The sequence below is a fragment of the Empidonax traillii genome, unplaced genomic scaffold (assembly GCF_003031625.1).
Source record: "Empidonax traillii isolate 1590-97213 ecotype Southwest subspecies unplaced genomic scaffold, ASM303162v1 scaffold236:size2090792, whole genome shotgun sequence".
NCBI lineage: Eukaryota > Metazoa > Chordata > Aves > Passeriformes > Tyrannidae > Empidonax > Empidonax traillii.
The window spans coordinates 1,446,189-1,460,441 of NW_020955429.1; the positions used below are offsets into that span (position 1 = coordinate 1,446,189).

At 48.1% G+C, this 14,253-nt stretch overlaps 1 protein-coding gene across 1 annotated transcript in view; it reads right to left on the reverse strand.

Moving 5' to 3' along the window:
• The window catches only part of CLPB (ClpB homolog, mitochondrial AAA ATPase chaperonin), a 52,765-nt gene that overhangs the window by 6,148 nt on the left and 32,364 nt on the right, over nt 1-14,253 (reverse strand). Inside the window, exons 7-11 of the mRNA XM_027888242.1 lie at nt 12,577-12,691; nt 5,769-5,846; nt 4,550-4,605; nt 2,129-2,173; nt 526-687 (exon numbers count right to left, since the gene is read on the reverse strand). Of these exons, the coding sequence (XP_027744043.1) occupies nt 526-687; nt 2,129-2,173; nt 4,550-4,605; nt 5,769-5,846; nt 12,577-12,691 (456 nt within the window). The remainder of the gene's footprint in view (nt 1-525; nt 688-2,128; nt 2,174-4,549; nt 4,606-5,768; nt 5,847-12,576; nt 12,692-14,253) is intronic.

The following is a 14,253-nucleotide window of genomic DNA, read 5'->3' on the forward strand; positions in this document are numbered from 1 at the left end:
ATTGAGCTGCTGCTGCAATGATCTATGCAAGAAAAATGATGTTATTAATTCTTAAAGAAAAACAAAAAAAACCCTCCAAAACCTTCCAGCATGTTGCTCTGGAGTTTGGTGGTCTCTGAGGACAGACCAGGACCTCAAGAGAGCTGGGGAGGGACTTTGGAAAAGAGGTGGAGGGACAGAACAAGGGGGAATGGCTTCAAACTGACAGAGGGTAGGATTAGATGGGATATTGGGAAGAAATTGTTCCCTGTGAGGCTGGTGAGGCCCTGGCACAGGTTGCCCAGAGTATCTGTGGCTGCCCCTGGATTCCTGGAAGTGTCCAAGGCCAGGATGGATGGGGCTTGGAGCAACCTGTTCTGGTGGAAGGTGTCCCTGCCCGTGGCAGGGTGATGGAACGAGGTGAACTTTAAGGCCCCTTCCAACCCAAGCTATCCTTTGACTCCTCCATCTGCCATTCCTTGCACCCCTCACTGTCACCCTCCGCACGTTCCTTGTGCTGACTCTAACCCCGAAATGCACCTGTACCTCATCAAACAGCTGCAGCATGATGGTGAGCACATCTGGGTGGGCTTTGTCCACCTCGTCAAAGAGGACCACAGCATTTGGGCACTGCCTCAGCTTTTTGGTGAGCTGCCCACCCTCTTCATGGCCCACGTAGCCAGGTGGCGAGCCGATGAACTTTGCCACCTAGGAGGAAGAAACAGAGAGATGAAGGTTGATCCATGGACACTGGGAATGAAGCCCTCCTGGTAGCTTGGTAGGCAGCCACTGCTCTTTGCTGCTGATAAATCAAGTTCTGTATTCTTTGTGACACCTATCACACCCCAGGTATCCCAAAATCAGCTTAATAAGCAACAATTAAGCAAAATAAAGATTGCGCAATTACATTGCCCAGAGCTTGAACCAACTCAAGGAGCAGGAATGGGCAGGAGGAAAGGCACCATCCCTGCTTTGCTATGCAGGGTCTGAGAAACCTGTCCTAGCTGTCCAAGACCTGTTTTCACCCCTTTTGGCCTTTTTAAGAACAAGATTTCAAAGAATTATGAGTGGCAGGTGGCTCTGTTGAAGGAAAACCTTGGGAAGAGGTCACAAGTAAAATAATTTTCTTATGCCACCACTTCTTGACACGGTGTTTTTTTAAACCAGGTTAAAAAATTTAGGTTATACAGAATATTTCTGACAACAGAAATGTTTTGGATAAAATGACCATTTTTTACACACAGCTTAGTGCATCTTACAGCAATCCAGGTCTGTGGGTTATCCAGAGTCACAGTATGTTATCACAGAATCATGGAATGGTTTGGGTTGGAAGGGACCTTAAAGCTCATCCGGTTCCAACCCCCTGCCATGTGCAGGGACACCTTCTCCTATCCCACATTGCTCCAAGCCCCATCCAACCTGGCCTTGGACACCTCCAGGACAGGGCAGTCACAGCTTCTCTGGGCAACCAGTGTTTTACCACTCTCATTACTAGGACCTTGCTGCTTTTTGGGGAGACACAGCCCTCCAAAGGGATTTGGGACACCCTCAGCACCACAGATGACCCTGGTGAGATATTCCACCTCTCCTGCAGCACCAGAATTGGGCAGGTGTAATAGGAGGGGTGGACTTGGCACCACCATCCTGTATTCTGCTGGATTCTCCCCCTTTCCTCCATGGAAGTAGGCTGAGGCAGTGATCCTGCACTTGGCAAGGTTTTGGGGACAAAGGGCTTTGGGTGACTGTCTGGGTGTGGGCGGGTGATGAACAGCATGTGGCTGCAGGTTTTCATGCACAAGATGACCCTCTGGATTCCACAATCTCTTCTCAACTGCTTTCTCCCCAAGGGTCGACCTCACACACAGAACCCAGAGCGCTGGACACATACTGTTAACGCTTTCCCTGCTCCTTGAGCGAGCGAGTGACAGCCTAGTTTGTAAAGTCTCAGGGGCAGCACTAAACTGAGCAGTACCATTCCTGAACCACGACACTCAAAGTTGCTTTCTGCAATTTAATTGCAATTTAATGCACAACTCAGAGCAATTCCTGTGACTCTGTCATGCTTCTCCCTTGACATTTCAAAATGCCCATTTTTTTCTGGATTAAACTCAAAGCTGCTCTCTACCCCTCTCCCGACCCATTTACTGACCTCGTGCCTCTCCTGGAACTCTGACATGTCCAGTCTGATGAAACCCTGCAAGAGACTTAAGATGAGATTTGATCAACCTGCTCGCTGCCAGAGCTGGAGCAAAACTGATGGCGTTGAAACTTTCTACACAAAATGGATATTCTTGTGGTTCAACTTTTTAGAAATCAATCACAAGAAGAATGCAACACCCTTCTACAAAAATCCAGTGAAAACCATACAGCTGAGGTGAACTGGGCTTCTGCGTGATCATCTAAAACAAAGAATATTGTTAAAGAATTTACAAAGCTCCCATCCAAGTTTCCATTTTGCATTTGAAAAGCTGATGATTCACTGCAGGTACTGAATGTCCTGGTCCTGGAGCTGTAATCCAGCTCCTAGAAGGAAGGGAAAGGGAAGGGAGGAGGAATGGGAAGGGTAAGGAGAAGGGGAAGGAGAAAGAGAAAGGGAAGGAGAAAGAGAAAGGGAAGGGGAAGGGGAAAGGGAGAGACCCCTTTCAGGGAAGGAATTTTCCCAATATCCAACCTAAATCTTCCATGGTGCAACTTGAGGCCATTTTCTCTAGTCCTGTCATTTGTTACTTGGGAAAATCACAGAACCACAGAATGCTTTGGGTTGGAAGGGACTGTAGGACCATCCCATTCCAACCTCCCTGCCACGAAAAGGGACACCTTCCACTAGACCAGGTGGCACAAAGCCCCATCCAACCTGGTTTTGAACACTTCCAGGGATGGGGCAACCATAACTTCTCTGGGCAAAATATTCCCACGCAGTAATTTCCTTGTAAAATATTTAAACACCTACACACTGCCTGCAGCAGAGTAAGATGGATAAAAATGAATCTGTCTTGCAGGATGAAAATGGGACAGTTCCAGGTTTTCCATTTTTAATCCCTCAGTGCCTGTGAATTGCTGCCCCTCACCACCACCTAAGGGGTGTACGGCCCCTCTCACCCCTCGTCAGGGCACCAACAGCTGAACTGGTTCATTACCAGAAAAAGCTAGATTTATTAACACAACACTGGGGTTTAGCTGTTTACCCACTGGATGCCTGGCCAGGCACCAAGCAGTTCCACGTGCGCCATTCTCTCCTTTGTGTCGGGAGGCCCCACAGTGTCAGCTGTGGTAACAGCCGCCATTTTGTCTCTGCCTCAGCGGCCACGTGGAGCTGGGCCAGGGTGGCGAGCACCCTTCTGTGTGTAAATCACCCTCTCTTCTGAATACTGCTGTTATTAATATTGTTCCTGTTGCTGTTCGTTTCTTGTCTCATTGGTGTTTTCAAGTAAATCGATCTTTAGTCAACTTGGAATCTCTGCTTTTTGTCTCACTCTCACTGGAGGTGGGTGGGGGAAGGTAAGCGGTTGAGTGGGGTTTGATTTCCAGCTGAGTTTAAACCACAACAAATGTTATAGAAAGAACGGAATGGAATAAATATGAAAGAATGAAAGGGAATGGAACAGAAGACTGGGATGGGATGGGATGGGATGGGATGGAATGGAATGGAATGGAATGGAATGGAATGGAATGGAATGGAATGGAATGGAATAGAACAGAACAGAACAGAACGGAATAGAAGACTGAAATGGAAGGGAGGGGAATAGAAGACTGGAATGGAATGGATTTGAACAGAATGGAATAGAATAGAAAGAATGGAATGGAATGGAAGATTGCAGTGGAACTGAGGAGCTCAACTTTTAAGTGTTTTGTGTCTTAAAAATTCAGACAACTGTCAAAGTGTCCTCCTGCAAAGTCACCATCTCCGTGAAATAATTCCAACCCATCTTCCCCCAAAACTACCCACTGGGCAACAAGCTAAATCACCCAAACAGTTTCTGGATACCAAACATTTCATCACTTAAAATCCTGAGTAGGAAATCCATGTCCCATTGCCACAGTCCATACTAGCATGATGTGACAAGTGGTAGAGCTGGGGGCATGGAAAACAGATTTCTAGAATTGTATCCATCTAACAATTTAAAGTGATATTAGTAATAGAGGCAAAAAAAATTGTTCACAACACAGGATGTCAGAATGAGAGCAAGATCCAACAGAGAGCACAAGTATTGTTAAATCCATTTGAATTTTTACAATTTAAATATCCTGGTGACACAGACAGGGACACTCATGTCCTGGGCTGATCCCACAGCAGGGGCAGTAGGGTAAGGTGGGGATTCTTCCGCTCTTCTCTGCTCTGGTGAAATCCCACCTGCAGTGCTGCCTCCAGCTCTGGGATCCCAACATCAGAAGGACATGGATCTGCTGGAGCAAGTCCAGAAGAGGCCAAAGAGATGCTCCATGACCTTCACAGGTCACTTTTAGTGCAGCAGAAGCCCTTTCTCAGGGCAGCAGAGCCAGACAACAAACCCCCCCGATGAGCTGCCCCTGGGCCTTTACTGACAGCATAGAAGCTGGGACGAGCCATTACCTTTTTGACATCCTTGTGGATGTACTTGGCTGTTTGCTTGGCCAGCTCCGTTTTACCTGTTGCAGAGACAGAAAGAAAAAACTCATGTTAAACCAAGTCTATCCATCCTCTGTCCTATCCATCAGCTCTGCTAGCACCAGGGCTGGAACTTCCTGCAATCAATACATTTATTTTTCTTGGGAAGCAGGTACTGCTGTTTTATCTCTGGAATCATTCTACTGGGCTTCCTGGCCTGGGTAGGGTGAAGCGGTGCACTAGGAAAGTGGCATCTCTGCACTGGCTGCTTCAGCTTTAATTCATTCTCAAAGGATAGGCACAGAGCTCCTGATTTTTTCCCTCAAAAAGATGTGGAGAAAATGAAAGAAAGTAAGGAAAGAAGGAAGGAAGAAAGAAAGATGAGAAAGAAAGGAAGGGAAAAAAAGACCCCATGGAAAATCATGAGAGTGGAAGAGCCAACAATTTACATCTCTGAGCCTTCAGACCTGCTGTTAGCAGGGCAAGGAAGTATCAAAAACTTTTATCCTTTTTTTATACAGCTTTATAGCAACTCATTTGGAGTTAATGCTTGGCCTGGCACTGCTCTGCAGCAGGAGCCTGGTTTTGCCTGTGCCCGTTAACCCCTCCAGCACTGAAGCATCAGCACCTTCCCGAGCCCTGCAGAGGCAGCAGAGGTGGAAGAAGCCCTGAGGTTGTTCCAAATGTCACAGCTCAGTTACTCTGAAGCTCTTATGTTAGGGATTTTTTTGCCACGGCTAAAAGTCATTTGGATCATTTCATGAACTGATCAGCTGTCATGTGGCATTTGATTGTACTGGAGGACAAATCCTATCGGTGTCAATAAAATCCTGTTGTTCCAAAGCAATCTGTGCCCACAGGAGCAAGACGAGCAGAGATTCAGTTTGCAGGCAGCAAATTTCCACTATTACCCCACCATTCCCACTGGAATAGAGGGGTTCCCTCTGGTAAGCTGTTAACACTTTCAAGCTGCCCCTCTTAGAGACTAGGAGGGTGGATTGTCCCCTGGCATAACTCCGCTTGAGGCTGGATGTGGCCATGTGTGCTGGTGTCTGGCTGAGTCACCCTGTGGGATGATGGGTGACAAGTTGGAAGGATGACAGTGATTTTAAGGGGTATTTCATGCAGACCCTGTGGCCCTGCTGCAGCTCCTACTCCCTCTCCTCAGGGCTCTCTGTCCCCCTCACCACAACCCAAATGTTACCTATTCCAGATGATCCCAAGAAAAGAAAGACCAGTGGGTGCTCCTCATCATACCAGCCATTTTCCTTCCTCCGAATAGCTGCATTTGAAGACAATGAAAACAAAAAAGAGGGGGGGAGGCATATAAATCAATGCCACAAAGCAAGTGTAATTATCACTAAGTATACACTATGTTTTACTGCTCTCTACCCACTCCCAGTCCTCCCTGCCATTAGTGCTCTCTAATTTGATTAGCCAGCCAAGGCCCCAGAGATACCTAATAAGGTTAGCATGGATTTGGAAAGCTGCCCAGAGCAGATTTCGGATAAAGTTTTCCAGGATGTGCACTCAGCGTTGCCAGGGAGACAGAAGGGAGGGGGGACAAGGATGGATGGATGGACAGAGCGATGGAGAGGCATGCTGGCTCGCCAGCTCCCAAGTGCAACCTTTCTCTGAGAAAAAAAAACAGGTTTGAAGAGGTTTATGGGTTATTTCTGGCATGGAATGGGAAGAGGGAGGTGGTTGAAGGTCATCAACACTTTGAACTGGTGCAAGGATTGGGAAAGGACTGGTGATTATTGCTGTGCCTCCCTGGAGAGCAGCATCCAAGTGCATCCTGGGTGACATACCAGTGGAAAATTTTACAGAAGGCAAGAGCCCTGATTCTCTCCAAAACTCCCAGTCCAACCAGCACAGTCCTTTCTCAAAACAGGCATGGATCTGCTGTGCAGAGTGGGTGAAGGCTTCTACCCCCATGCGGGTACACAGATCCCCAAGGTGCTTTTCAGTCCCCCGAGCAGCCCCAGGCTCTGTAAGAGTGTTCACCAAACCAGCAACATCACTGCACTGGGCTTAGCTGGAGGAAGAGGAACTGCATTTGAGGCCAAAAGATCAAATCTAATCCTCTTCTCTCTGGATCTAGGCTCTGCAGCAGTTGACCTGGATCAGACCAGTTCCTAGTCCAACCTGGGAGATCAAATGACAACCCAGCCTTTCCGCTTTATCCACAGTATTTAAATTCAGTCTGTATTACAGCTCTTACATAGAGTTATTCCTGCCCTATGGAATGTTGCAAGGTGTTTTTATAAGAGAGAGCATACGCTGTACAGAGTCAGGAATAACAGCAAGGTCCCACGACTGGCGCACAGCACTGCTGGATCCAGCTAGACCCAAGATGTGGCACATTAGGAAGTAGGCCATGAAAAGGGTAAGACATCAAAAAATTATAACTGACAGGATTTTGAAAGTAACGGGGCAAAATAGCTGCACAGGAGGTGAGATGAGCAGAGGGAAAGCACTGGGAGAGCTGTAGCTTGACCACAGTTTTGGACTAAAACTCTTGGAATGCTGCTGCAGATGGACATGGCAAAGCTTGGGCTCTGTTGCCTTTCAGTGGTGTTCATAGCAAAGGCAGGAATAAAGACAAGAAAGAATAAATGCACTTCTCTTTGTGACTGTCACCCTCACACCACAGTTCCCCTATCTCCTTCTGGATGCTATCCTGGGACCCAGCCTCTGTCCCTGTCCCTCAGTCCCGTGTCTCCCTGGAACGAGGCATTAGCAGGCTCCACAGGGAGCTGTGGATTTGTTTTCTTCCTGGACCTGGCAGGAGAGCATGAGAGTAACATTTAAAATTGGTGAATTCTGAAATTCAACCTCAAAGTCAGTCCCTAAAAGCCTTTATTTGGTGTGGTAGGGGAAAATAAAAGATACCTAGGAAAAGGCATCCTAGGCATGGCATGCCAAGAGGGCAAACTGACATGAGAAATACTGAATAAATAGTTCAATTTTGCACGTAAAAATATTTGCACATAAAAATATTTAACCAATACTTTCATTTTGCATATAAAAAGAAATGGAATGATACAGCCTACAGCCGGACAGGGAAATACTGCCTCTACCAGCAGGGGCATGTTGGGAGGATGTTAAACAGCAGCAGCTCCATTGAGATACTACAGCAGCTGGATTGTATGGCTGGGTGGAGAAGTCTAATGGGAATTAGGAGCTGCAAAACCTGCATGAAAACAAGCTTCTCGGAGCCCATGTTTGTATTCCAGGAGACCCAGGGAGGGTGGGAGCCATCAGATTCAGTGAGGATTAGGAGAACAAGAGCAAAGCCTCACTGCAAGAACAAATTAATGAGCTGAGGTTAAGTAGGAGGGGTGTGAGGAGTGACCTGACTACAGTCATTAAGGATCATCACACGAAGGCACCGAACTCGCTCAGCTACAGAGAAAATTAAGGTGCTCCAGGGGCTAGAGCAAGAGGATCAAACTAGAAATAAAGCAGAACAGTTTTAATAATCAGGGTGATTAACAACTGCAGCCACTTAGGAAGAGAGTGGGACTGAATCCCTAATCCCTGCTGAGTCTGCAGGGAAAGCCAGGAGGACTCCCAAAAGGTAGTGGTAGCTCAGTATGAAGGTGAAGGTTTGCATTGCTGCTCAAATAGCCAAAAAAGCTTGAATTAACCTTAAATCTAGGGCATGTAGAGATCTTAAAGACCATCAGTTCCAGCTCCCATGGAAATGGGACTGAGCACTGGGACTGTGCATTTAGTGGACCCCAGTGCTGTCAGGATTTGCCATTCCATGCCCGGACACAATCAGATGCATTACCCATCCCCTTGGCCCTGCTAATGAGTCCTGACTCCTGTCAAGGCTTAATTAGTTGGGGAGAGAGCCAGAGGCAGCACAGGCTGGTGCCTGGCTCCATCTCACCCTTGGCCGGGCACCTCAGCACAATGGATCAGCCTGGCTGCAGTTGGCAGTATGGTTCTATCTGAAAGCCTGGGCAAAGCCTGGTGGGAATCCCATCCTACTCTCCAGCTGCCCACTGGCTATGTCACCCCCCAGAACAGCCACTGCAGGAGGATGAAGAGGAGGAAATGCTCTGCTACTGGCAGTGTGGTACAGAAGAGGGTCTGTGCTGCATCCCTCTGTGTGCCCTTCCCAGTGCTGCGTGTGCTCCTTCCCAGCCCTTTACAGCAGCGAACAGGAGGTCAAAACCCGGAGTGGGGATATTTTATAAAAACTGATGGGGAATAACATGTTTCCTGATAATTCCTGCAGCCATCTCAGCTAAGATAATAACAGTAATAAAGGTAATAAACTTCTGCTTCAGGGCATGGAGTGACCACTCAAGGGGTCAGCACGTTTGGAGTCCGAAGGCAGCAGGGTTAAGTGCTGCCTTCTTTCCTTCCCCTCTGCAGCAGGATGCCAGAGTATATGGATAAATGCTCAGAGCAACTCCAGAGATATAAAGCACCCCATAAAAAAACTACCATAAAGTTAGAGCTTGAGATTCTTCCCTATTGGAAGGTGCTGAGCATAGGTTTTAGAAAGAAATTCTTCCCTGTGAGGGTGGTGAAGCCCTGGCACAGGTTACCCAGAGAAGCTGTGGCTGCCCCATCCTTGGAAGTGTTCAAGCCTATGATGGACAGGGCTTGGAGCAACCTGGGCTAGTGGAAGGTGTCCCTGCCCATGGCAGGGGAGTGGAATGAGATGAACTTTAAGGTCCCTCCAAACCCAAACCATTCCATGATCACTAGTCAGCAGGTTAGTCAGATCAACAGACTAATGAGGTGTAAACCCTTTTCTACAAGCAGCTTTAAAATGATGAGCTATTCCAGCACATAGCACTCTTGAGGTTTGGAAGAGATGAAAAACTCTGCACGTCCCCAAGGAAGGGACCACCACTCCTAAGGTCCTGCTGCCACAGTTGGAGAAGGCTCTCCCAGGTTGGCCACTGTGGAATTCAGCAAGAGGAACAAAGATCTCATCCCAGGCCAGAGCAGATCAGTGCCAGTTCCAAGAACAAAAACCTCAGCTAGGTAAGCTACAGGAACACTGCTCTCCTCAAAGTCTGCACTCCCAAAGCAGCTGCTGGCCACGATGACTGGTCTTTATTGTCATCCATGTATGAAATCCACACTCTGCCTCTGGGAAAGCTGTCCTCTTCCTTCCTCCTGGCAGAAACAAATAAATAATTAAATAAATACTAGGAGGGAGGTCACACTGATGTGCTGAAATCTCATTAAGACATTCAGCCCCAATGTCCAAGACAAGAGGTTGACAATGATGACGCTGGGGCCTTCTTCTCTGGAGCTGTTCCTGGCGTGGCTGCCGTGCTCTCGCTTTATTTTGTCCATCTGTAACAGTGTGACTGCAGCCCTGTGTCTCTGAGAGGCCCTTCAGCCCGCTATTGAGCTGATAAATTCACTGTATTACTTTACACAAATCAATACTCCAGCAGTTATCAGCACTTGATGTGACCGAAATTGGTTTCAGCCAATTTGTGAGTGTAATAAATGTCCATTTATCAAATCAATTCATTCTGTGGGGCTCCTTGGCCCATCCGGGCTCGGGGTACCACGGGGTGAAGGCTCCAGGGCCAAACCCCCCATGGGATCGTTGCCTCCATCGAGGTTCTGCACTGATGCTCCGGGGTCCACAGCATTCCCAAGGAAGCACTCTTCCAGCCCTGCTGTGGGTGGCTCAGAGATGTGGGATCCCAAACTAGACCAAAGCTGTGTCCTTGTAAAGTTTGACCTGACCTGCAGGCAACAATGCACACCAAAAAACAGCCCTCATAAATGATCCTATTTTGTCCAAAATAACACAGGTTTCCCTTGGAGCAGAGCAGGATATATTCCTGCTCATCTTTTCCTACAGCTTTGAAATGTCGGCTCATTTCAACATTACAGCTGCTCAAAATTGGGAATTTTCTCATTAAAAAGTAGATTTTTCTGCACTACCCTTTCTTCAAGAATCCCTAAAAACCCCAACACTTTTCCTTCCTCCCTCCTTATTCAACTTCAGGAAGAGCTGGAACAGACTGTTTCAATCCTAAAGGTTTATTTCCCCTGAAAGTGGGAAATTGTGAGTCTCAACTCCCCTATCTCTAAGTGAGCACTGACTGCAAACATGGTGTCTCCACATAAAAGAGGTATTCTTTCCCTAGCATAATATTTAGGATATTACACTCCCCAAAAATACACATAGATGCACTTGGAAAAAAATGCCTCCTTTGGTTTATAACCTCAGAGAGGAGATGCTGCTGATCCCTCCTGCCTTTGCATCTTCCAGTGAAAAGGCAAATGAGCCGAAACAGATCCAGAGCACAATCACTTATGGAAGTGCCTGGAAACACAATCCCAAGCTGTTCATCTACATGTACTGGTTGGAGCATCCCAGCAGCTCCTAGGATGGCAGCAACGACCTGCCTGTTTCTGATGTCAGGAGATGGAATATTTAATTTTTCAATTTGTTTTGGGGATTTTGTTAAGACGAACCACACATCTACAGCTGCTCAATGGGGTGACTGAGCTGCCTCCCACCATCACCCAGTCAGGCACTGGGAGGAACCCTGTGTCCTCAGAGATGACCAGTAACCATCAGTTAACCACTATCCATCTTCCCCCAGTCCTGTCCTGTTGCACATAGCAGAAAAGAGTGCTGCAGGGCTTGGATATATCCCATAGAGACAACAGGGAAGGGTTTTCCCTCTGTAGCAGTGATGCCAAGCTGTCAGGACTGTGGCTGCAGCGAGCTTCTCACCAGCATTCCTGGTGCATCCCCCTGCAAGAGGTTGCTGGGATAACAGCTGAATTTGATGATCTAAGAGGGTTTTTCCAACCTAAATGATTCCATAATTCTGTGATTCCATTCTATCCCCACTGCCCCAGACCTGCGCTGCTAACCCCAGAGTGCACGTTCCCTTTGTACTCCTGGCTAAGCTCCTCTGGAGACTGTTTGGATCATGAACCGAGTGACGGATTAAATCCAATTATTCAATTAAGGCAGCAGTTATAAATTAAACATATCAGCCAGGCGCAGTGTGGGGATGTGGCGTGTGGCAGGTCTGCTCACCAGCAAACAACAGTGGCAAGGGCAGAGCGCAGGGATGGAGGGTCTACAGAGTGGCAGGAAAACCAGCTGGGAAGAAAGTAAGTAACAAAAATAGTGAGGAAGTGCTTGAGAAAAAAAGTCCTGTCTCGAAATTCATCCTTCTGGAAAGAAAATTACAAAAACAGGGCAGACGGGAAGGGGGGAGGAGGGGACAGAGAGTCTCCCGCTACCTTTTGGTCCGATATCCCGAGGCTGCAGGGGTATCAAGCACATTCCCTATAATTCAATAAGAAAAACCTCCATAAAGGAAGGGACGTTAATGCACAGAAACACCACCTGTGTCAGGAACAGGCAGTGCCCATTAATCACAGCTCCCCAATTAGCTGGGGCTGTTGCCCTCAGGCACAGCCGCTCTCTGAACACACAGGGTGGCTGTTGTCTTTGCAGGAGCGCAGGTTCTTTCCCACCTCCTTCCCCAGCTCCTTGCTGGCTCCCAGCTCACAACGGGCTCCTCTTTGTTAACTCAAGGCAATGGGTTTGTGTTTCTGACAGCACGTTCCTTCTGCTTCTGCCCTGACCTCAATAGCTCTTATTTCGTTGTCCTGTTTTCAGACATTAACACGGATGCATGGATGACTCAGGAATTATTGACAGGATCCAAAGGCTTGGGACTGGCAAATCAAACCCAGGCCAGCTTGCTGGAGCCTTGATTTTATGGAATCACAGAATGGTTTGGGTTGGGAGGGAGCTTCAAGCTCTTCCAGTTCCTGCTCCCTGCCATGAGCAGGGACACCTTCCACTAGCCCAGGTTGCTCCAAGCCCTGTCCAACACGGTCTTGAACACTTCCAGGAAAGGGGAAGCCACTGCGAGTCCCCCTCCCAAACTTGGGGACCTGCCCAGAGGTAGACTCAGATCATGGCTTTAGGGAACAGCTTGTCCTCCCTGTGGAGCTGGTGTGGGAGGGCATGTGGAGGGTCCTACCTGCCCCCACTGTGGCTATGGCACTCTCCTGACCGATGATGTGCTCTTTTAGCCGCTGTTCCAGAGGGAACCTTCGCCGTTCCTCTATCTCCCTCCTGCGCTGCTCCTCCTGGAACTGTGGAGGGAAGAAAACATAGGGATCAGAGGCTTTATGGAGCACTGGGTCAATACACAGTTTCCCCACCCCAGGGCATCAGAGCCCTGCAGAAACACTCTACGTCTCTAACACAGAGCCGGAGCTCCACTCCCAGTGCAGGGAAGCAGAATCCCCAGGGCATATGCAGCTCATTCTGCAAGTACCAGCCCAATCAAGAGGAAATTTCTGGATCTGCTGGGGATGGAGCTTGGGGTGAGTGGGAATGGGAATCCCACTCTGCAGCTGATGGGAAACCAGACCCTGTTCTGCCTCTGTACTAGTGTCACAGAGGGAACAATGGTGTCGGAGGATGCAGCAAAGCCGCAGCGCCTGGCAGCATGGAAAGGAATGTAAATAAGTGGTGAACGTCCAATCATATGTGAAGGCTAATGGTAAATATAGATAATAGAGCTAAGAATAGTGTTAGTATGTAAGATTCTACGGGACAGTGTGAGTGCAGCTGTGTGAAGACAATGTAATATTCTGGATAAAGAGAATAAAAGCTGAATTTAGGCCATTGTAGTAAGTGCCCAGTTTTATTTACATGGCCGTCCTCATATTTACTACAACACAATGGCACTGCTCATCAGCTCTTAACCATTAGGAGATGTTTATTTTGGGAAATAAAGCCATGACTACTCTACCTAGATTCATTTCTCCCATTCCACACATCTCTTGTTCAAAGACTCCAACCAGATCCTGTGGGATGGCAGTGTTACCATGCCTTGCTGGGGACGCTGGGGACATCAGACACTGTTGCTTTGCAGACAAACCCATGGAAGCATGCAGGACAGCCCTGGAAAAAGCTCTTTCCTTGGGACATTGGCTTCCTTCCACCTCCAGCTCACAAGGAAGCTGAGCTCTTCAGAGCTCTCTTATGGAGAGACCTATGGATTGCTTCCACCCAGACCATTTTCTGGAGCTGAAGGCTGAGCATGTGTAGAGCAGCTTACAGAGACACTGGACATGAGCACATCTTGGAGATGCTTGGGGACAAGATATTGGCAGAATCTCCAAGTGGGAGTAGGTCCTATGATGCAGGGAGCTTCCAGAAGCCAGTGGACAAACCCAGTCCTGCTGCATTCCCAGCAGTGTGGGCAGTAGGGTGAGGGGGCAGATTCTGCCCCTCTGCTTTGCTCAGGTGAGACACCACCTGCAGTGCTGCCTCCAGCTCTGGAGATCCCAACATCAGAAGGACATGGAGCTGCTCAAATGAGTCCAGAGGGGACCACAGAGATGGGACCTGCTGCCCACGCTGCAGGGGATCAGCCCAGGACATGGGGGTTTCTGGGCTTCCAGCACATGTTGTTTTAAGGAAGAAAAGTTGAGAATAAAATACTTGAACTCTCTAGGAGCAGGAGGAGGAGAGTTGTCTGCTGGGTAAATGTTCTCTGGAGCCCAGTGCTGGCGAGGAAACCTGCCCCGAACAGTTTGAAACCTGCCTTGGTTTTTATGCTTAACTAATAGTTGGAAGAGAGAAAGGAAATATATCTCTGGAGCTGTTCCCGAGGAAGATGATTGTACTTGTATATAAACCACCA